This window comes from Ciconia boyciana, chromosome 21, assembly GCF_034638445.1.
Source record: "Ciconia boyciana chromosome 21, ASM3463844v1, whole genome shotgun sequence".
Taxonomy (NCBI): Eukaryota; Metazoa; Chordata; class Aves; order Ciconiiformes; family Ciconiidae; genus Ciconia; species Ciconia boyciana.
Window position 1 is genome coordinate 2,949,044 of NC_132954.1, and position 23,416 is coordinate 2,972,459.

Below are 23,416 nucleotides of genomic sequence, written 5' to 3' on the forward strand. Positions count from 1 at the left end.
TGAACCAGAGCTGGGACAGGAGGGACATCTCCATGAGACATCTCTACAGGATGGGGACCCAGACTCCTGGTCCTGCCCCAGCTCCGCAGGACGGCACCAGTTACCTGTTGGCTCTCCTGTCCATGCCTCCTCAAGGCGTTGCAGGGATGAAGCAAGGAAGGAAAGTGATGCCACCCACCTCCCCGAGCTTCCAGGGCCTCAGAGAGCCACCAAACTTGATCACCACCACCCTTGTCCCTGCAGAAACAGCTCCTTTTTTTACCTTAATGGGGCATAGCGGAGAAGGGGCAATTCATCGTTCCTGGTGGGAGCAGGGCCCCAGGGAGCAGCTGCTGTTTCTCTCTTCATTACGGACCAGCCGATGGAATGATGGCTTTCATAAAACCAGGGGGAAAGGTTTTTTCATCATTAGCGGCCAGTGACAGCGAGTGCCCAACGAGCTGTGGCTGAAATACAGCTCGGGAAGAGCGAGGCTCCGGCTCCGGTGGAGAGGGGACTGCGGGGAGGAGGGTGACCAGGCACCGAAGAAATCAAAAGCAGCTCTGGACAGACGAGCCACCAAGCTGGTGGCCAGCCTGGCTGTGTGCCCTGGGGCCGGGCTGTTTGCTGCAGGGGAGCCAAGGAAGCCAGACACTCGGGAGCTGCACGGCAATAACTTTGCAGAAGGCTGTCTTTCCCTTTTTTTTTAGAGATGCAAATTTATCAGATGCTTTCCTGTTTGGGTTGGTTTCAGGGTTGGTTTTTTTTGCACATAGTCACCACCACGGATAGCAAGTGGGAAGGGAAAGGAATAGGCAGCAGCGGAACATTGCTGATGGCTTGGGGGTTACGGCTTTGCTGGGAAGCTGCTCTGATGTGGAGCCCCTGCCCGAGCAGGGGCCGATGTCCCCAAACAGCCCCAAACCCCCCACACCGCAGGCACAGGGCACTGGAGATTGCAGGACCGCAGGGGCCAGCCCAGCTCGTGCTCCGTCACCCGGGGCACTGCCACTGCTCGAGGCCACCCTGCCCTCCAGGACAACACCGCGGGGCTTGGGGACAACGAGCTCACCCCCAGGGACACCCCTGCCAAGGGCTGACCCCGCAGCCCAGAGGCGACATGCACCCCCAGAGCCCTTCCCAAGTGCAGTTCTTGATTTGCATTATCCCCCTTTTTATTATTTATTGGTAAAATGTAATTACCGCATCCTTCACAAACCTTAATTAAAGATGAAAAACAGTCCTGACAAGTCAATTAGGTATTTTTTTTTTCCTTGGTCTCCATTAAATTAAGACTCAAGTGTTACTGGAAGTGTTTAATATCACAACAGATTAAACTGAAGGCTGCTTTGTAATAAATAAATCACTGAAGACAATGCAGGAGCTTTCTTCTCCAGAAGGCTTTTCTTACAAAAGGGTTTCATTTTCCAGCTGGAAAATGCACTGAAAAGTTTCTTCTTCCTCTGTAACACCCTTTCCAGCAATGGAAAACTTCCATCAGAAGTGTCCCAAGAAGTTGTGGGCATCCAGGTTGGCTGGCAGGTCTTGCCCAGTCCAAGATCTCCCCGTGCTGTTATTAGGAGGAAACCCACAGCAAAGCTCCGCAAGCGCAAGGCAACCCCGTCTCCTCTGCGCGGTGATGGGCGAACACGGCTCCTCTGTGCCATGAAGGTTTTGCAGTTCTGGAATTTAATCCTGGAAATGTGCTCCCCCAAAATACCCTTGAAAAGCAACATACGGCCGAGATGGAGGTCTTTTCTACAAGCTGCCCGATGGGTACCTGCATCGGGGCTCCCTACATCACAGCTCCCGGACCAGAGCCAGCGAAAGAAATCCAGAGGCCATCACAAATTTGGAACATTTATTTATGCAACTGATTTTCCTAAAAGGAAAGAAAGCCAAAAAAAAAAATAATAATAATAATAATAATTAAAAAAACAGTTCACAACAACTGGATGTGCGTGGTACAATCCACATCGGACGTGTCCCTCCTTTGCCATCCCTCCCTCGGTCCCACCACACCGTCCCGCTCCACGGTGGAGCCGCCTCATGGTACCAGTCCCTTTGGCAGCAGCTCCTGGATGCTGCCAGCTTTCAGGGTCACTTTTTCTGCATATAGACAAAATCGTTCCAATTTGGTGTTTTTCTTGGGTTTTAATTTTTTTCCTTTTTTTTTTTTTTTGTTGTTTCATTTTTATTAAAAAGAAAAAAAAAGCACCACTCCAATCTGTAATACCAATAAACATTATCTATCTTAAGAACAGTATTTATATTTTTATATATATATTTCTATATATATATTTCTATGTACAGGATGTCCTTGCCTCATGTCACATGAGCATCTCAGTAGGAGTTGGAGAGCGGTTGTTTTTTATAGCACTTTGATTTCAAAGTCTGCCCTTCAGAAGAGATGCCCTAAAAACCCAGAGACATCCAGCAAGGAGATATCAAAAAAAAAAAAAAATCTCGCTTTTAAAACATATATACAACTCCTCCAGTCTCTGTTGTCTCATTAGGACTAAATGGGGTTTCAATATTCCTTTTTTTTTTTTTCCTCCTTTCTGGCAGCGCTTTACCTGCGAAGCACCGGGGGATGCTCCCTCCCTCTGGACCGGAGGGAGGATGCAGGCGGCCCGGGCTCCTGGCAGGTCGGGGATGAAGCAGCATCGTTCCTCCAGCCCCCAGGCACTGGGGCTGAACGGTGCCACCAACATCCCACCCCCGGGAATTTCAGAGGTTCAGCTCAGCCATTTTCATACGAAACCAAACAATTTCTGCGCCCTGGGACCTCTCTGCACCCACCACACAGCACCTTCTCTGCGGCATCCCGGGACAGCGTGGACACGTCTACAGAGAGATGGGGGTTGGGAAAAGGACACTAATTTATTCCAAGTCAAGGCTTGCGACACGAGTACTGCTGTTACCAGGTACCGGTGTAACCGGGCCGTTCTGCAGGCTCTGGTAGGGTAAAAAGACTATTTGGTCACGAGACAGCATGGGCACACGGCAGGGTTAGACAGCAGGGATGGAAACAAGGGGGAATCATGTTGTATAGCCCTTGGAATAAGTTATTGTCAGGCCGTGTGAATTACCCGGCAAGCACACGGGAAAGCCAGGCGTCTGGGCAAAACCCTCCGATGCTGCCGAAATCCCCATCACCACCCCCAGGCGTTTGCAAGGCAGCGGGTGGGATATCCTCCAAGGTGGAGAGAGGGCAGAGATTTATCTTGTTGCTCTCCTCCACCCTTGGAAGGTGGAGGGAAATATCTCCTGGGTTTGCTCATCCAGGGAGCAGCTGTTTCGGCTCTGTGGCCCTCGTGCCGCAGATCGGTCCGGCCAAACGGCATCTTCCAAAGCTTCGAGTCATGGTATGGATCTGAATGCAACTCCCCGGGGAGAGGGAGCCCCAGCCTTGGGCAGGCAGGGTGGGGAAGCTTCCCCTGCCCTGGGGAGGTGGGGCTGAAGGATGGGGGGGATGAAGGATGGGGTTGCCCACATGCAACCTCCAGCATATGGAGGACAGTTTCTCATCTGTTCTGCTCCATGCCCCAAAAAAATGACTGTGAAGGGTTCTGCCTGGCCCTCAAGACAGAAGTAACCTCCCCTTGGTTCCTCGAGTCTCCGAGGCAGGCCTCAGACCTGCAGCCCTGTGGTTGCACCTTCTCGAGGTCATTTGCAGGGAGAGAAAACCCTGACCCCAGCTTGATTACAACCAGGCTCTTCCCCGTAAGCAGAAACCCCTGTAGTTATCACAATATCAGGCAGAAAAAGTGACATCTCACACCCGACCAGAGCAGGATGAAGGCAAAAAGCATCAGGCACCTTCAATCACCATCCCCATACGCTTGTCCCCAAGTAGCACCAGCGGCGTGGGGACTCCCCCCGTGCGCAGCCCCGAAGCACTGCCGCGGCTCAGGGCTTCAGCACAGCTCACCCCACGCCAACGCCGTCACCAAAACCGACCGTCCCGCTTCACCAACCCCGGCAAAAGCCAAGCAGCATCGATGGGCAACTGCACGGGGGAGACATCCAGGAGGCATATGGGATGGACCCAAATTTTCAGGGTTTTGTTTCTGGGCACCAAAGGTGTCTCGTGCAGCAATTCACAAGGGAAGGGTTAAACACGGACCCGTGGGCTGGTGCCTTTGGGTCAGCCCAGGAGAAATTAATTGCTACAAATGGAGAAGACGGTGTGGAGATACCAGGGAACCATCGCTTGAAAAGCTTTGCAAAGGTGCCAGGAGGGGTCTGGGTCGGTCCCTGGAGAAGGACATCGCGTGCCCAGTGCCCTCCACGTTCCGCCACCATCCCACGTCCCCGCTTTGTCCAGGGCTGGATATACAAAGGGTCGCAAACTCACAGAACTAAAAAAAGAGAAGATCAAACTCATGGTGTGAACGGGCAGAAACTCAAGAGCTCCTCTCAGGGTCTTTGCTCCGGCTCAGAGCGTGTCCCCACCAAGGGGAAAACCTGCCGGCAGCTGTCTGGGCTCCTCGGAAGAGCAGCTTTGACTCCACACACAATTGAAAAAGCAACATCTCTTCTCCAAATATCCATCCTTCCCTGCTGGGAAACGGCCTTGGCTCCTTCTGTCCACCTCCTCCCCTCCCTGGCCTCCTCGCCAGCTGCTTTGTGCTGCGCACGCCGACCCCACGACCGTGACTCAAAGCGATGCCGGGATGGGACGAGTGGTGGCATTCGACCCGCAGCCGCTCAGACGTGCGCGGGGCAGGAAGAAAAGATGGAGAGCAGAGGATGAAGATGGGGAGCGGCCGACACGTCCCCACATCCTTTTGCTTTTCTCGATCTGATGGGTTCTCTCGTCGGGTCCTTTGCTGTTTCCCCTCCTCACCTTCAGCACTAACGCAACGTCCGAGTGTGAAACACACAGTTGGCACGACCCCTGCGCAAGCCCTTGCCGCCGCGCTCCTGGCAAGGTGCTATCTGGTCTCCAGGGACTCCAGATATTCCAGTGCTATGTCGTAGCAGAAATGATACTGCTCCTGTTCGGAGAGAGAAAAGAGGGTGTTATGACCCCAAGTAAACTATTTCCCAAACCTATCCCTTTTCAAGGCAAAATAAGTTTCAACAGCCCTAAAGAAAAGCCTGTGAGCAGGTCTATGAGACGAGCACACGCGTCACCCCTCGCTGGGGGCTGCCTCCCTCTCCTGTCCCCCACGACAGTCCTGCTGAAGCAACAGCCGGGAGAACCTCCGCTTTCAGCACGACACCCGCTGCTGGGGAGGGGGATGAACCACCCCCCAGATCCAAACGCACAGCACGCACCAAATTTCCTGCATTTCGGGGGCACGCACGTCTGCGACGTCCCCCGAAGGACTGCGACGTCCCCTTACTGCAAAAATATGGTGTATTCACTACACCAGGGTACAAACCAGGCAGCACCAGTGTGGGGCTCCACCGACCAGCTTCACCCACGGAACCCCCACCACCACTGCAGTGATTGACATCTGTCAATCAGATGGTGGCAGAGCCATGGGAATGATGGGGTCTAGGATCAGAGGCGTCCGAAATAAAACCCACGGGCATGAAATCGAGGAGTGTTTTTATTTTTGAGTTCAGCGAAGGCTGCAAATGGGAAGTGTGCCCAGGCGAGTGCCGTGGCCTCGCTGCGTCGTTGTCTGCAGACGCCCTGCCCTGGCTGCCAGGACATTTCTCATCACAAATTCTCCTGCTGCAGATAAAAAAATGCCATTTTCAATCCCTGGCAGGGATTTGGTCTGGGCGTTTACTTTGCGTGGGGGGAGAGGCACGAAGGGAAGTCCCAGGAGCTTTCACTTCCAAAAATCCAAATTTTCCAAGGGAAATGCCAAACAATTGAGCATTTTGGTGCTCAGGTCAAAGTCTGGCCCGCCTGTAACGGCCGGGCCAGAGCCAAGGGGTGCAAGTGGGAAAGCTCCTCTCCGAGCCCGCGGCAAAGACCAGGCTCACTCTCCCATCTTTTCCCTTTCCCGAGACAGCTACGGATGGTGTCAGCATCTTCCCACCCTTTGCTCTGCCCCAGCTGCCTCCCCAGCTGCACAAAGGGAGAGCCTGGCATGGCTGGCTCCTGGTTTTGTAGCAAAAATCACTGAAACTGGGCTTGCGAAGGCAGTCTCATCTATCCTTGCTCTCCGTTACGTGATCTGTTCTTCTGCTCTCCTGTCCTCGTACAACTCGCAGCACAGAAAAGTACGGGGGAGCCCAGACCTTGGAAGTGCCCATCCCCACAAGATGTTGCTCCTTCAAGCATCCAACAAACAAAACCAGCTAGAGTGGGGAAAACAAACCCAAATAAATCAGGTTTCTGATACTGCTGCAAGTGCTGGGACATCGTGGGAGCATTCCAGGTGTGACAGCAGGGAGGGAAAGCGGAGAGCTCATCTCCCGAAATCCTCATCAGCAGCTTGAGCACCGGCACGAAAATCCTGTTATCCCCCGTGCGGGTGGGCGGCTGCTCGGGGACCCCAGGTGGGAGCAGGCAGCAGGGGAGAAGGGCTTCAAAGCGAGGAGGCTGCGACAGCTTAGATTAAAAGCACATAATGCTTTTTGGATTAAGAAAAGGGATTGTTTCCATTTATCATCATATAAAAATAAACCCCACAGGCAAACAGAGGGGGAAGATGCACGGGCAGCAGGCAACTGCTACGCGCCGGCTGCTCTCTGCTGGGCTGCAGCTCTTTACGCTGGGCGAGGATCCGGCCTCCCAGTGGCTCCGGTAGATTGGGATTCCCAGAATAGACGGTTCAGGTTCATTTGAGGCTGGAGGATGCTCGCATCCTGATGTGAAATGTTTCCTTTTTTTAATATCTTTGCAATTTAGCCCAATGGGTCTGGTGGCTTCATGCTTGTCACATCATCTTTTCATTATCTGCATCCCTCCCTCTGCTCCCCGTCCCCTCCCTCACCTTCTCCTCCACTTCAATTCCTAATGCAAATCACATCCCCTCCTCAAAACCATTTCATTTTGCAACTTAGAGATTTTATAATCTAAACAGGGTAAACATTTCCAGCTGACTTGCTTTTAAAACATCACCAGGCACCTGGATTCCTCCACCACAGGAACAGATACGTGCCTGCTCCATCCCCTGTCCTGTTATCGAGGGCCTGAAATAGGGCACGGGCTTTTCACTTTGACCTGCTGCCACCTCCAGCCTCCCCATCACAAAACGTGGCTCCATCGCCACCCCCAGCAGCTTGCCCACCAATTAATTTCACTCAAAATGCAGTTCCCTTTTATATTTCCAACAGGAATTTGTCTGACTCAACCTCAGAGCTGCTCCCGGCGCCGCAAACCCTCCGAAGAACTGCAATTACATCCCATGAATTAATGTGAACCTGCCTTATTACCCCTGGGAAGGATTTCCGACAAGCCCAACGCCGACACCAAGGACATGTCGGCACGGCAAGATGAAGGCAAGCCCGAGGCTCCTTTCAAGAGCTGCCTCGCCTCCCTGTCCGCCCCAGCCCGCGGCACGGCGCTGGCACGCTCGCCAAGACATGCTCTGCATGAGGATGCCCATAATGCTAATCAGGATTTGGGATGGGAAAGGAGGTTTTTGGGGAGGTGAGTATCCCCCAGCACCTCTCCTCCCTGTGGAGGGATGCACAGGGATGCACAGGGACCAGCAGCCAGGGTGGACGCCAGCAGTGTCGGTGCTTACCAAGGTCTCTACCATATTTGGCTTGTAGTTGCGGAGGGTCTTTGCAGCATAGAAAACATCTGCCATGTTGTGACACTTGATCATCTCCAGGATCATGGTGGAGGCACAGAAGGTGCCGCTCCGGCCACCTCCGTTCCTGGTGGGAGAAACACAAGTGTTGGTGGTGAGAAGATGGCATTAGAGCATCTTCCCGCTCCCTCTAATTCCCCCTTTCTCTCTCCATCCCCGGAGATGTCCCAAGCAGGGGCTCATACCCCAGACGCCCCCAGACTGGGGGACCTGAACCAGACCCACGTGGTGGCAGGAGCTGTGATCCTGCCCTCCGGTCCTCACAAGAGCCACAACAGAGGATGAAAACACCTTTTTGGACCATGGGGGCTGGATCTTGGACATCTGGGCTCAGTTTCCAGCCCTGCCATGGACCGATTCCTCGTGCGACCTTGGGGAAGCCACCGTGTCCCTCTACCACCCTCTTCCCATCTGCAGGGTGACCCTGGGCTGATGACCTGTTGGGTCGTGCTGGCTGGAGGAACCGTCCCACGTTTTACCCCGCGCACAGCTCGCTGGGTACCTGCCCCCATCCTGGGCTGAAACCATCCCACACCACCACGTCTGATCCCTGGCAGCAAAGGGGACCAGGGAGAGGAAGACAGAACATGATGCCAGTGTTTTATAAAGCATGTTCTCAAATTATCCTTCAGCTAATGAAAACGGATGAGGCTGTAATTAATTTTTGATTAAAGGCTCGCCTGCTGTCTCTACCAATCTGCGGACGTGCTAGGTCCCATCCGAGGAGAGCACACAGGGGTGTTTGTGTGAGCCAAACCTAGCTGGGAGGAGGGGGATGGAGAGCACGTTCACCTCAATGAGAAGCAAGCGGTGGGAGTTGCCCAGCTCCTGCAACGTCCCTTTGGAGCCTGTTACACACATGGGACGTGGTGACAGGGCTGGGACCTCTGCCGAGCCCCGCTGCAAGGCAGGGGACCGGTGCAAACAGCAGGGTTGCTGCTAGCGGGTGTCACTCCCGCTGAACATCCATCTCACAGAGGAGGTTTGACATGGTGACCACAAAGTGCCTCACCCAAAACTCATGTTGTGGGAGAGAGAGCACCATCCGGGGACAAAGTCACCCCAGTGAGGGCTTTTTAGAGGGTTTCCAGGCAGAACTGTAGGCACGTGAGCTGGTGGCATCTCCCCCCACACCAGAGCCCGCTCCTCTCCAGCTGACACTCACAGGCAGTGCACCACGGTCCTGCCATCGCCGCTCTCCTTCTGCCACCTCTCCACTTGGGCCAGGAGGTGCAGGAAGGACTTCTTGGAGTCTGGAGTGTCTCGGTACGCCGACCACCGCAGGTACTGGAAATGCCGGACCATCAGGTGCCCCTCCTGCAACTAGAAAAGCAAACCCCATCAGCTTGAACCCATGGGCTGCCCTCATTTGCCTCTGCTGGAGGTCTGATGGAGGGCAAGAGGGACTTGCCACACAGTAATAGTAGCGGAAGAGAGTAAAACCCTTTCCTGGTGCTTTAAGATGGATAGTTCAGCCCTCTCCTCCGCAGCTCACACTGGTCCCACCACCCCATCCCACGCAGGGGAAGCTCCGCTGACGTGGTCTGTCCTAACTCACAGCGTCTCGGACTGCCTGTGTATCTCACAAAACCCGTTACCAGACCCCTGAGCCTCCCCAGAGCTTCTCCACCACGTCCTTGTCTTGCATGCAGAAGATCCCAGGAGATGTGTTTTGTTGTGTTCTCTGTAAACCAGGAGGCTGATGAGAAGCTGCCACCCACAGAGGCGGGGAGCAGTGGAAATGCACCTTAATACCCTGGTAATCTGGTTAGTTTTGAAATCTAATCTGGTTAGCAGGCTCCAGGAGAAAGATTACATCCACAAAGCTAAACAAGGCCAGGCTTTAGCCAGGCAGATGCGGGGCTCTTGCTCAGAAGTACTCGGGGCATCGGGAGCACCTGATGGGATGAAACCACGGGTCACGCACTCCAGCCGCATCTCGGGGCTTGGCGGCCCACGTGTGGGGAGCGCACATCAGAGGAGAAAGTGGGGATCAGATGCAGATAGGGGATCCCCAGCTCTGGAGGGCTCCATCCACCTGATTTCAGATGCCTGACGCACGGGGCGAGCACCAGACCTCTCCAACCAGCGGGAGCTGCGGTTCTGCAGGGACTCCCCAGCCTGGGGGTGGCTGTTGGGGGCATTTGGTGCCCACTCCAACCAGCACACCCCAAACGCACAGGGGCTTTTCTGAAGCTTTTCGGGAGCTCTGATGTGGGTCGGCGACATGGCTGGGATACGCTGATCTCCCCGGGCTTGAGCTTTTGCTTCCGGCTGGAAGCCAGGAAGGCAGAGGGGGGAAGATGAAACAAATGAGTGGAGTTAAAACAGGAGAAAACTCCTCTGACAGCCCACGAAGGAAAGCTTTGGGATCCGTTTTGAAGCTCAGATGAAAGCTCTGTCTGGCTCTGGAGGACTTGTGACACCCACCAACGCCCGGCTCGCCTCCAGCTGCCAAGGCTTGGCAAGAAGCGGCTCCATGCATTTACCAGCACTCCTTCAGCGATCTGCTCCCTGGGGAAATCTCTTCTTAGATCCAGAGATTTCAATCACGCTGCATTTTAATTTAGCATGGGGTATATTCTACCACCTGAGAGCAAAGCACATTTGGTGAAGGATTTTGTGCTGACACCCAGGAAACGCCAGATGCTCCCACAGGGAGCGCAAACCAAAACCCTCTTTGTGTTAAGAGTCCAGATAATCAGGATTTATCTTCTCCGACCCAGCTTCCACACCGAAGCACCCTTCCCAGCCGGGCTGTCAGCCAAGCCACATGCTCCTTTCCAAGCTCCCTAATTCCCATCTGCCCGATGATCTCCACTGAGGCATTGGCCTCAGCCTCTTGGCAACCCTTGGGAGATTTAAAGACCTCAGGGATGCCACCTCTTCATGGCCGGCTTTTGTAGTTAAATCAGCTTTTTTTTTTTTCCACATGCAGTTCTGCACCCACGCGGGCTGTTCATTGCAGTCCCTGTCCCTTCCCAATTTCACTGCATTTCTCTTCATTTAAAGGCAAGCTGAACCAGCCAAATGTCAATGCAACAAGGACAACAGGTGAAAACCTGCGTGGATTTTCTCACCCTGCAGGAAAAGGGCTCTGCTGGTCCCAGGGGAGCCGCCGTGCCCATGCGGGGAGTCTCTATCCTGTGATATACGCACGGCAGGGCAGAGATGGACCTCCAGGCAGGATGAGAAAGGTCTTCCTACAGAGTTATCTAAAATCTTGCAAGGAGCTGTGAACTCCAGAAAGGTTGGATGGAGCCAACAGCACTTTGACAGGCTCCTTTCTGCCAGGATGGGAGCTGGGGCTGCATCCTCTGGAGGAGCTGCATTAGGCTGAAGAAGACACCAGCATCTACAGCACCATTCAGTTCATATGGAGAATTACCTGGCCGGGCAATGCCAAGCTCTAGGACTACATGGCCTCACTAGATACATCATCCTTCTGCTCTCCGAAGGAGGTCTTCACCCATATAAAGCAGTTCTTAGCTCACCCAACCCGGACCTCTGCACTGGGAGATGCCTGGGGGGCACGTGGCACGTGCAAATCCCCCCGACCACCCTTTGCTAGCATGGAGCCAGACGAGAGACCCTCACCCGTGTGATGTTCTGGACTCGGAAGAGACGGGACACGATGTCCTCATCTGCCGCTCCGGAAACATACTCCACCTCCATCGGGCCGTACTGCTGGAGCCCCGGCTCAGGCCAGTACTGCAAACAGGGCTGTGGAGAGAAGAGGCACAGCTCGCTGTGACCAGGGACATGCACTGGGACACAGGGAAAGGGCATCATGCGTCACAGGCAACGTTGAGTGGAATGGAGTGGTTGGCACTGGACACCGAGAGGGGCTGCTGGCACAGGGGGTGGCCTCAAAATGGGACGCTGGACCCACGATGCCATTACTCATGCAGGACCCATGGCACACGGCTGGGTGGCCTCAGGTTGTTGAGGGATCAAAGCTGAAGGGTCAGGTCCACTCCCCTAGCACCCACGTAGCCCTCTCCCCACTGCACCAACACAACAGCCGATGCTGCCGGCGATGGGCTTTGCCAGTCCAGAAGAAGGCAGGATGGTCCTTGCCTCAGCCCCAGCAAGCACAGGCCTGATCCTGCACCATGATGGAGCAGGGCTTGGCTGCTCCAAGTCTGCTTTCAAACCCCACCAGCTTCAGAAGAAGCTCTGCCATCAGAAACAACAGCAACATGGACGACAGCCCCCCTTCATCCCTCCAAGCCAAAGCCACCCCAGCTTGCAGCTCAGGGAAGGGCTGGGGAGCAACCCCTGCTCCCCCGACGTGTCCAGCACAGCACTGATGGATGGCTCGGTCCAAGGGTCACAGATGTGAAAGTTTTCACACCGCGACAGCTGGGAAACCAGCATCGACACAAAATATATGATGTTTGTCACCACACTTTAACAGGGCATTTAGCATTTCAGGCCATCTAACGGCTTGGGCCTAACTGCATGGCAAATGTGTTTGAGAAATAATTGGTTATTAATAGGGGCTATAAATCTCCAAGATCTCTAAGCCTTCTAGACTCAGAGCTATAATTTAGATATTAAAACTTCCTTCGGCAAGACGTAGTTCAAGTGAGGGATATACCCTCTAAGTCACCTTTCAGAGCTGCCTGCTGTAAAGGTTGATTTATTACCTGTTGGTCCTAAACTGGTAAACATTTAAGATCCAGCTAAATATTGTAACACAGACATCCCTGAAGAATAGACGTCCAGAGACAGAGGCAGGGCTGAATAATGAAGAAAAATGGCAGAGTCCCTGTTGGGTGGTGCTGGGGGACAGCGGCCGCTGCAGGGGACGGGGACGTGGGGAAGGATAGCACAGGAGCGGGCAGCTCCGGTGAGGCTGTAGGGCATTTCTAGACCATGGAATGAAAGAACAGGTTGAGAGAGAGAAATAAAATGGGTTTAGCTGCCTCCTTCCCTGCCATGGTCCACTGCAGCTGGGTTCAGCTGAGAGCCGGTGTTCGTGCTGCAGACGGGAAGTGCTGGATGCTCACAGTGACGGAACAGAAAGGCGGTGGCACTGCTCCAGCGCTGGGCTTTCGAAGGGGCACTGGGTCCCCAGCAGGTATCTCAGCACATGTGAAAGTAAATGTGAATCAAGGTGAAAAATGCACACAGGAGCATCAGTCACCCTCCTCTAGCTGGACCTGCCCGCTACTCGGGCTACGTAGCTGCTCTCCTCCGCAGCCACGCTTGCAGGCAAAGCCCTTCCAACCTCCAGGCTTCAACACCTCTCTGCACACAGCGGGAAGCCAGGCAGGTCCATCCCATCGGGAGCAAAGCCCGCAAGGCTCGGGGCAGCCGCCGCTGCCAGCCACGGCTCGATGCGGCAAGGTGCCCAGCCCCGTCCTCACACCGGGACCAGAGAGCCTGCCCACCCAGGACAGAGCCACCCATGGGTGCTGGGTCTGCACCACCACCCTCTGCTCTGGGCTCGCAGAGGCACAGAGAGGCAACAGCCACCACAAGAACTCGCTTTTCACATTTTCAGTTGAAAACACCCTTCATGGCTCTGCTCAGAGCATCTCCTGAGAAGTCCATGAACGGCTGCTCACCATCTCATGGGCCACAGACCACAGCTAGAGCCTTTGTCCTCATTCCTGTTTTCATACGGTCACGTTCGCATGATGGACTTCAGTAAAGCCAACACCGTTAGTAAGGTACTCGTATGAGCTACTGGGAAAAGAAGCGCCGATTCCTACAGGAGCTAAATCAAACCTTTCCTTTACCGAAAAAAACCACACAGTCCTCCAGAGGGTGGAATTTTAAAGGTTGACAGAACATCACCAAGTTTCCTGGTTTTGGTTCTAAAGGTTCACTATTAAAGAAAATTAAGTGCTCTCCAGCCACTCCTCTCCCAATTTATCCTTGTGCCCAGCGTTACTCCCCCCAGGTGCAGAATCCGGCATTTACTCTTGTTCCATTTCATGCCATTGATGATTGCCCAAGGCTCCAGTCTATCTAGATCCCCCTGCCAGGCCTCTCGTCCCTCAAGAGACTCAACAGCACCTCCCATTGGGTATCATCAGCAACCTTGCTAGTGGTGCATTCAACTCCTGCATCCAGATCATTGATACAAACACTGAACAGAACCAGCCCCAGGACTGAGCCCTGAGGAACACCGCTGGTGACCGGTCCCCAGCCAGATGTAGTCCCATTCACTACAACCCTTTCAGCCCTGCTCTCCAGCCAGTTCTTCACCCAGCGCACCCTGTACCTGCCCATCTCACAGTTGGACAACTTGTCCAGAAGGATGCTGTGAGGGACAACATCAAAAGCCTTCCTGAAATCCCGAAAATCCACCGCCTTCTCTCCATCCACCAGGTGAGTGACCTTATCATAGAAGGATACCACATTAATTAAACAGGACTTTCCCTTGGGGAACCCATCTTGACTGTGCCTGAAGATTGCATTATTCTTTAAATGCCTTTCAACAGCACCCAGAATGATGATCTCCATCATTTTTCCAGGTCCTGAGGTCAGACTAACAGCTCTGTAGTTTCCTGGGTCTTCCCTCACACCCTTCTTGATGATGGGAATAACATTGGCCAGCTTCCAATCAGGAGGGACCTCCCCAGACTCCCAAGACCTTTGGTAGATGATCAAGAGGGGTCCTGCCGTAACATCCACCAGCTCATCAAGTACTCTGGGATGAAGCCCATCAGACCCCATGGACTTGGGAACATTCAGCTGATGCAACTGGTCCCTCACAGTTTCACTGTCCACAAATGGAAAGGCACTCTTCCCGCAGTCGTGCTCCTCTGACTCAGAGGACCGGGTTGATAGCTTGACAAAGGGTTGAGAGAACATCACTGAGGTCCCTGGTTTGGGTTCTGAAGGTTCTATCGCAAAGAAAAGCAGAGGAACCCAACCCAAGAAAGGAGTGAGGTGCAGAGCACCAGTTTATTTCATTTGCAAAATATATTTACGTGGCGTTTCACTTAGACCTCATTCTAGGGAGCAGCACGGAGAGCCTGCTGAAAGCTGAGAGCGTCACCTGGGTACGTGGACAGCCATGACAGAAGCCGCGCTCCTGAACTCACAGAGCGGGGGCTATTCCGTAGCAGAGGGTACGGGCATTTCTGCACGGGGGGAAGGTGCCCAAGGGAAAACTTCAGGTCTGGGGCACTTTGATGCCCAACGCTGCAGCCTTCCCCATCCCTCCCTGGCGACCAACTCCCAGGGGCAATGGGACGCAGCGCTGCCCTAGCAGGACACACCAAATGCAAATACACTTGGATTCACTTCTTGGCTCAGAACAGCTCTCCCCATGAAAAGAAATCAGGGCTTTTCAGCAATTTCTTCTGTCTTCCGCTTCCTGTTGCCAGGAGATGGGCGCCACGCTGTGATGTCACTGTGATGCAACACAGGCGTCACCGTGACATTGGAGAACTTCCCAGGCAGCTGGCACCATGGCCCTTCATCCTTCTGACCAGCAGGACCAAGCCTGGCTGGTTGGGGAAAGGGCCAGGGCTGGAAGTTGCAGTCAAGTGGTGAAGAAAGTCATTAAAATGGAGCCACCATCACCAGGGACATCCTGGGCTTTGGACCTGGAGGAGCCAGACTGGTGGGAGGCTTCAACTTCTCCTGACCGTGCAGAAGGTGATAGGGGAACATCTTGGGGTGCTGTCACTGGACCTCTCGCAGAAGAAAACGCCTTTCAAGGTTTGCCTGATGAATCCTGGGTCCCCATCATGCGCTACCATTTCTGGGAGGAGATCTCTGCCAACACCAACCAGTCTTCAGCCCGCTCCTTCCTCCAGAAGCTCTGGAAGATCGTCGGCAGCCATCGCTTCCAGTCCATCTGGTGGGGCGACGATGGAAACTGCGTCGTGATCGCAGAAAAACTCTTCAGAACGGAAGTGCTGGGGAGGAGGGGACCCCTGAAGATCTTTGAAACTGAGTCCATGAGAAGCTTCATTCTCCAGCTTAACCTCCATGGATTCTGCAAAATGGAAGGGGATTCTCTCATATCGGCCTCCGTCGAGGAGCTGCAAGCCGTAGCAGCAGCAGGTCCTGCTCTGGGCAAGGTACGTGGCTTCCTCCGCACACAAAAGAACCCTCGGGACGTTCAGGAGAAGAGGTTCACGTTCAGCTAAAGTAAGCCCTTACGAGGCAGGGAGCACGCATGGGGATGAGAGCAAACGGCCTGATTTTGTCTCGCGGGTCATTTTCAGGAATCCTCGACGCAGGATTTCGGAGGAGCAGAAATGCTGACAAAATAGATTGTGGTCATTTCTGCTTACCTTGAATCTGTGAAACGGAAAGATAGTCCCATTGTATCATGCTTTTTTTGTGCTTGCTCTCTATCTGGCTGCACCAAAACATTAAATCTTCTTGTGGCAGCTGCTTAACGCTGACAAGATACACGTCAGCATCGCATTATTCCCGACATGTCCATTCCACGCTGAGGTAGCTGAAAACAAGTGGTCTTTGGGTTTCTCCGTCAGTTTTTAGGCTTTTGAAAATCCTACGCTTCTCTGCTCCCAAATGCCAAAAACACAAGGGTGGTTCTTACTTAACAAAACCCTATCCTAACATTTTATTCAGCCAAATCTTGAGGTCTGAAATGCCCCGGAGAGTCCTTTTTAACGCCCATGTTTGTCTTTGCTGATGCAGATGCTTAGCTCAGTATCTCTTCTTTCTCCTCCTTGCAATCATGGCAAGTAACTCCTCTCCTTTGCCTTTTGCAGCTGCTCTTCTACTACAACCCCTTCTTTAAGAGGGATTACCCCAACCTCCTCCGGATGGTTACTCAAAGTGCTGGTGAAAGAAAGAGAGCCCCAGCTCCATCCCCACTGGGCGCCCAGTCGAAGGAAGACCACCCGAGAAGAAGACGACCTGAGGCTCGGCCGGCCGTAGGAGATGCAGAGGACGAGAACGACACCCAGACACCTGCGACCACCAGCTCCACACCGCCCGAGCCACGGGCTGACACAGCCGCCCAGACGGGCAGTGCCGGTCCATCCCCACCAAAACGGCACTGCAGCCACGGCCCCGCCGGCACCCAGGAGGCAGCTCCTGCTCCACCCACGGCTTCACCACGCCGCGTCACGCCGCACGCCCCAAACGGTCCCTTCACGCCAGCCACGGGACTCCCCGCGCTTCCATCTGGGCAGCCAAATTTAGCTGCTAGGCAGGTCCCCGGGGCTGCCCTGCCTCCCTTCTGCGCTCCGTGGCTAGCGATGGCCTTACTGGCAGCAGCTTCTGCCCTTCCCATGCCAGGGCCACCGCAGGGCCAAGCTCCAACCCGACCGCCACTGCCCAACCTGCACCTGCGGACCAGACACTGCAGCTGCCAGCAACAGGGTTGGAGCCCAGCGGGGGCTGGACCAGAAATAGCAGAGATCTTGGGCAGCAAGCAAGCGTCCCAGAGGTAGAACTACGTTAGTATAGGAATAAGTGATAATTCATTGTTTGTCGTTCTCAAGAATAAATCTTTGCAAGTTCTCTTGTCCTGTCTCTACACTCTCACAGTCACCGTCTCGACACCCGGCCGGGGGTTGCCTTCAGAGACACGAAGGGTTTGGCTCCAGCCCGCGAAAGCCAAAGGCCCCAGGCACCGGAGCTGCGCTCAGTGAAACCCAGCAAAAGGCCAACCTGGGGCTAATCCAGGAGCTGCACCAGCACCCACGGCCACTCCAACCAAACCGGTCCCTCGTAGCCCTTGGGGAGCCCATGCCCCTTCCTCCCCCAGCTCAGAGCAGGGGCCGGGGCAGCGGGGCTGCAGGGAGCAGACGTGGGCTTCTCCTGCCCATCCTACATCACATCTGGGGACAAGCACAGCGTTGCAGCTGGCAGAGCGGGACGTCTGTCCCACAGGACTCACACGTTGGACTTGCCGGAGGAAGAACCTCTCCCATCAGCATTTACTAAGGCTTCCTTTAGAGAAGAGGCTTTAAGCAGAGCATTTAAACAAAATGCTACTTCATGATCCCATTCCTTCCCACGGAACGGGGAATCGGGGAATTTTGGTTTTTTGGTGAGAGCAGACCTGTAACGCCAGCTGTGGAGGACGCTCCACCCTTAACAGCCATTTCTGCAAAAACATCACAGTGCTCATGAGAAATCAGACCACGAGTTCATAGGTTCACCAGTAAACATGCAGTGCTAGACAGCACAGTCCGATCGCAAAAAGCTTCCCTAAATTAGGTCCCGAGGTACGAGAGCTGAGCGTGTGATCCCACGTCCCCAGTTAAGCATCCATAGGCCAGGGGAAGAGGACAACGGCCAACTCAACTGGCACCGGGAAGCAGCAGACAAATGTATTTCATCTCGTGCCTCGTCCCAATGACTTCAAAATAGGTATTGCTGAATTGGTGGCTTGGGTTACGGAAATCAGAGATCTTCAACAGCACCTGAGAGCTCTCCAGGTCTGCACAAAGCCATCGAGAAGCAGATCAAAGTGGGAGCACCAGCTCCAGCAAGGTTCCCAGGCGGAAACATCCCCCGTGAAGTCACGGACGTTAAAAACGCTAATCCAGAGAGGGGGATGTCACTTGCACCGAACCCGGCGCTGAAGACTTCGGGGCCTGTAACAGGGTCTCCAGCAGAAGACACCCAGATCATTCCTCACTTGGGTTTGCTAAGCCCGCGGTCTCCAAAGTGGGGTGTGCAAGACAATCCATCGGGATGCGGGAGGGAAATACTTGAACTTGATTCACTTTCCTTTGCGTTATATTTTCTCATACAGAGATGGTATATTCTCAACAGTAAATGACTTCTTTACAATACGTTGGAATGAGACGGGGAGCAACCATGAAAATCTCTCGTACCACACGGAGATTGGCTGCTTGCCTTGCGGCAAAGGGCATAAAAGAGCTGTCGAACTTAAAGGAGTTTCATTTTACAAAAACCCAAGTGTTTCAAACTTGCTGATGAGCAGCTGCTGTCAGCAGTGTGTTATTAGCAGATGTTGTCCAAAAAATAAACACGCTTAAGGTGCCCCTTCAAGGTGAAGGTGCCCTCGGAACGACGCGTGAGAAAGGAACTGCTTTTTGAAAGAAACTCGTGCTACGGAGACAGCATTTGCTAAAACCCCCAAAACGCAACACCTTCCTGTTAGTTTGCACGCACAACGGGCTGGCACCGGGGAAGATGGACCTGCACCAGCCAAGAAACCCCTTTGCCTAAGCAGTGGAGGGACTGAAAAACAAGCACCAGGGTTTAGTAAGCGCAGCTGACGACACACTTCTTCCACTTGCATCTACACATCTGCGTGAGGAATTCTTTTCAGCACCGGCCGTCATTAATACCAAGTATCAAAATAAGCTGGATCAAAACAAACCAGCCCTTCGGATGGCTGTATCGCAAAGTGCTCAACCAAGATCTTCAAAACTAATGAAGCGTAGGCAATCACAGAGCCCTCACTATAAAAGATTGTTATTTTTAATGGCATTTTTTTAGCAAGAGCAAAAAGGGGGTTGTACCATTAATAGAGTAAAATAAAAACAAGTTTGCAAATATTGTTCATCTTTATTGCCTACTTTTTAAAATTTCTACTGCCTGTGTATGTCTGAGAGGGTACCTAATATATTAGTACAGGAGAACATACATATGATTTATAAATAAATACACACATATGGGGGGGTGTCTGCATAAACATTTTTTCCTGAGAGGAGTGTGCCATCAAAAAAACCTCTTCAATAGACAGCAATGGCGAGATGGACCTTTCCTTCCCCCACCCTCTCCAGCAAGACCCTCAGCCACAGTCCAGCTATTGCACTGATCGTCACAGAATCATGGGCTCATTTAGGTTGGAAAAGACCCTTAAGATCATCGAGTCCAACCGTTAACCAGCACTGCCAAGCCCACCACTACACCATGTCCCTGAGCACCACGTCTACACGGCTTTTAAATACCCCCAGGGATGGGGACTCCACCACTTCCCTGGGCAGCCTGTTCCAGTGCTTGACAGCCCTTTCGGTTAAGACATTTTTCCTAATATCCAGTCTAAACCTCCCCTGGCGCAACTTGAGGCCATTTCCTCTCGTCCTATCACTTGTTACCTGGGAGAAGAGACCGACCCCACGTCTCTACACCCTCCTTTCAGGCAGTTGTAGAGAGTGATGAGGTCTCCCCTCAGCCTCCTTCTCTCCAGGCTGAACAACCCCAGGTCCCTCAGCCGCTCCTCATAGGACTTGTTCTTTAGACCCTTCACCAGCTTCATTTCTCTTCTCTGGACACGCTCCAGCTCCATAGAGCCTTCCTACCCTCAGCAGATCAACACTCCTACCCAGCTTGGTGTCATCTGCAAACTGACTGAGGGTGCACTCGATCCCCTCGTCCAGATCATTGATAAAGATATTAAACAGGACTGGCCCCAACACAAAGCCCTGGGGAACACCGCTGGTGACCAGCCGCCATTCACCACCACTCTTTGGGCCCGGCCATCCAGCCAGTTTTTTACCCAGCGAAGAATACACCCGTCCAAGCCATGAGCAGCCAGTTTCTCCAGGAGAATGCTGTGGGAAACCGTGTCAAAGGCTTTACTGAAGTCTAGGTAGACAACATCCACGGCCCTTCCCTCGTCCCTTAAGCGGGTCACCTTGTCATAGAAGGAGATCAGGTTGGTCAAGCAGGACCTGCCTTTCATAAACCCGTGCTGACTGGGCCTGATCACCTGGTTGTCCTGTACGTGCCATGTGATGGCACTCAGGATGATCTGCTCCATAACCTTCGCCAGCCCTGAGGTCAGACTGACAGGCCTGTAGTTCCCTGGATCCTCCTTCCAGCCCTTCTTGTAGATGGGCATCACATTTGCTAATCCCCAGTCAACTGGGACCTCCCCAGTTAGCCAGGACTGCTGGTAAAGGATGGAAAACGGCTTGGTGAGCACTTCTGCCAGCTCGCTCAGTACCCTTGGGTGGATCCCATCCAGCTCCACAGACTTGTGTGTGTGTCTAAGTGGTGTAGCAGGTCACTAACCATCTCCCCTTGGATTATGGGGGCTTCATTCTGCTCCCCGTCCCTGTCTTCCAGCTCGGGGACTGGGTATCCAGAGAACAACTGGTCTTACTATTAAAGACTGAGGCAAAGGCGGCATTAAGTACCTCAGCCTTTTCCTCACTCTTGGTCACTACTTTTTCCCCCCACATCCAATAAAGGATGGAGATTCTCCTTAGCCCTCCTTTTGTAGTTAATGTGTTCATAGATACATTTTTTATTGTCTTTTACCACAGTAGAGAGATTAAGTTCTAGTTGGGCTTTTGCCCTTCTAATTTTCTCCCTGCATAACCTCACGACATCCTTGTAGTCCTCCTGAGTCACCTGCCCCTTCTTCCAAAGGTCATAAACTCTCCTTTTTTTCCTGAGTTCCAGCCAAAGCTCTCTGTTCAGCCAGGCCGGTCGTCTTCCCCGCTGGCTCGTCTTTCGGCACATGTGGACAGCCTGCTCCCGCGCCCTGAAGATTTCCTACCTGAAGAACGTCCAGCCTCCCTGGCCTCCTTTGCCCCTCAGGACTGCCTCCCAAGGGACTCTCTCAACCAGTCTCCTAAACAGGCCAAAGTCTGCCCTCGGGAAGCCCAAGGCAGCAGTTCTGCTGAGCTCCCTCCTTACTTCTCTGAGAATCGAAAACTCTATCATTTCGTGATCGCTGTGCCCAAGACGTCCTCCAACCGTCACGTCACCCACAAGTCCTTCTCTGTTCACAAACAACAGGTCCAGCAGGCACCTTCCCTAGTTGGGTCACTCACCAGCGGTGTCAGGAACTTACCTTCCACACACCCCAGGAACCTCCTGGACTGTCTCCTCTCTGCTGGATTGTATTTCCAAATAAGTTGAAGTTCCCCCATGAGAACAAGGGCTAACAATCGTGAGACTTCTCCTAGCTGGTTATAGAATATTTCATCTATCCCTTCATCCTGGTTGGGTGGTCTGTAACAGACACCCAACATGATATCTGCCTTGTTGGCCTTTCCCCTGAGTCTTACGCATAAACACTCGATCCTTTCATCACCATCGTCAAGCTCTAGGCAGTCGAAACAGTCCCAGCTGCTGGTGCTGGAAGGGGCCTCTCCAACGATACTGGTCACACAAACCTGCTCATTTCAGCGTGTCCATGGGCAGATCGCTTCGTTAATCGTGAACTTGATCTAAGAGCGACTCCTCTGAGCGAGCATACAAGATGGGAAGCTCTTTGGGGCCAGCTCTGCCACCTCTCCCGGCAAACCTCCGCAGGGCAAGAGATCCCCCCCAGGACATCCCTCGATGCTCAGGGTCTGCTTAATGTCACCCCATGCGAAGGTCCTTTGGAGCACATAGCATTAGCTCAGCGTGGAGGGACGCGTGGGTGAGCTCCACAGCTCTGCACGGGTCCAGCATATTTATATATATAAATAAATACCAGCCCATCTACACACCGCTCGGTACCGGTGCCACATCCATCTGCATCCTTGCAACAAACGGTACAACTGCCGTTTTGGGTCATTTACATCGAGTATCTGATCTTAACTCAAAAAATAAGCCAGCTAATGAAGTCTTCTCCACACATCCATCTATAACGCTAATTTTATGTAAAAATCCAGTAAGTTTCCTCATTGAATTAACATTACAGACCTGCAGCGGACTTCTACATTCACTCCGGCGGTGGCAGGAGCGCTCCAGGCATCCCCCTGGGGAGCGGAGCACCAGGAGAGCAAAGCGAGGTAAGGCTGAGCATGGCCCCCTGCTCCCCGGCTTCTGTCCCCTCTCCACGGGTGACAGGACACCTCCCCTCCAGTTCAGCAGATCTGCACATCCCATCACAGCATAAAACCCATGGGACAGCCACTTTGCAACAGGCTGATTTGTAAAGTGGCATTCACAAGCCACACCGGTGCCCTTGGAAGATGAATGTGTGAAATCCCCCGTGCCTCAGTTTCCCCTTTGTAAAACGAGGACAAAAACCAGTTCTTTATAACAAGGCTATACTTGTCGTTAACCTTGTATCTCCCTGGGGCATCCACAAAGATTATGGTACAGTAAAGCACCACCAACGCAAGGAATCCAGGCTGGTTTGCTGCTGCCACGTATCTTTGGCTCCAGCTGGCCAGCCCTGTGCTTACAGCAGATAAATCCCGAGTGCTGCAGCCAGTCCCGTCTCCCCTTGCAGAGGAGAGGGAGCCGAGCGAGCAAGGCAGGGGCTGCAACACTTCCAAGGCGGTGGGGACGGAGCAGGACAGAGCCACCTGCGGGGCCAGCACAGTCCCCGGGGAGGCAGCACTCACCCAGGCGGAGTTGGACTGGTTGAGCTGGTTGAGCATGACGATGGAGGTGCAGCCGTAGTCGTACACCAGCCGCCAGAAGTCGGTGGTGGTGTTCTGCAGCGGGTGCAGGGTGACGATGAAGGCAGCGCTCTTGGTGTAGCTCTGCAGAGAGGGAAGATGAGCACCGTTAAGATGAGCACGTGGCGGCGGCACTGAAGCCACTGCTGTTGCACCCCAAAAAAACAGTGCAACCAGAAGATGAGTGCCACCAAAGCCATCTTCTCCATGGTTGGGCAGAGCTGGCCTCCCTGGCGTGGCCTCAGTCCCTCCATGACCTGGGGGGATGCTATAAAAACAGGTCGAAGTGCTCCCTGCCCTTGGTGGGGATGAAAGCACCCACCTTCTGCTTTTGGCTCTCACAGGGAAGGGTGTTTCGCACAAATAATTAGGGAAAAGATGTCACCTTTGAGCCAAGCAGAACCTGTGGCTGCCAGACAACCC

The 23,416-nt window shown here is 53.5% G+C and overlaps 1 protein-coding gene across 1 annotated transcript in view; it reads right to left on the minus strand.

Moving 5' to 3' along the window:
- Positions 1-1,806: 1,806 nt before the first annotated feature.
- Positions 1,807-23,416, minus strand: part of PTPRU (protein tyrosine phosphatase receptor type U) — a 78,045-nt gene continuing 56,435 nt past the window's right edge. The window contains exons 26-30 of the mRNA XM_072885207.1: positions 22,937-23,077; positions 11,307-11,432; positions 8,875-9,032; positions 7,641-7,776; positions 1,807-4,982 (exon numbers count right to left, since the gene is read on the minus strand). Coding sequence (XP_072741308.1) covers positions 4,920-4,982; positions 7,641-7,776; positions 8,875-9,032; positions 11,307-11,432; positions 22,937-23,077 — 624 coding nt within the window. The 3' untranslated portion in view covers positions 1,807-4,919. The remainder of the gene's footprint in view (positions 4,983-7,640; positions 7,777-8,874; positions 9,033-11,306; positions 11,433-22,936; positions 23,078-23,416) is intronic.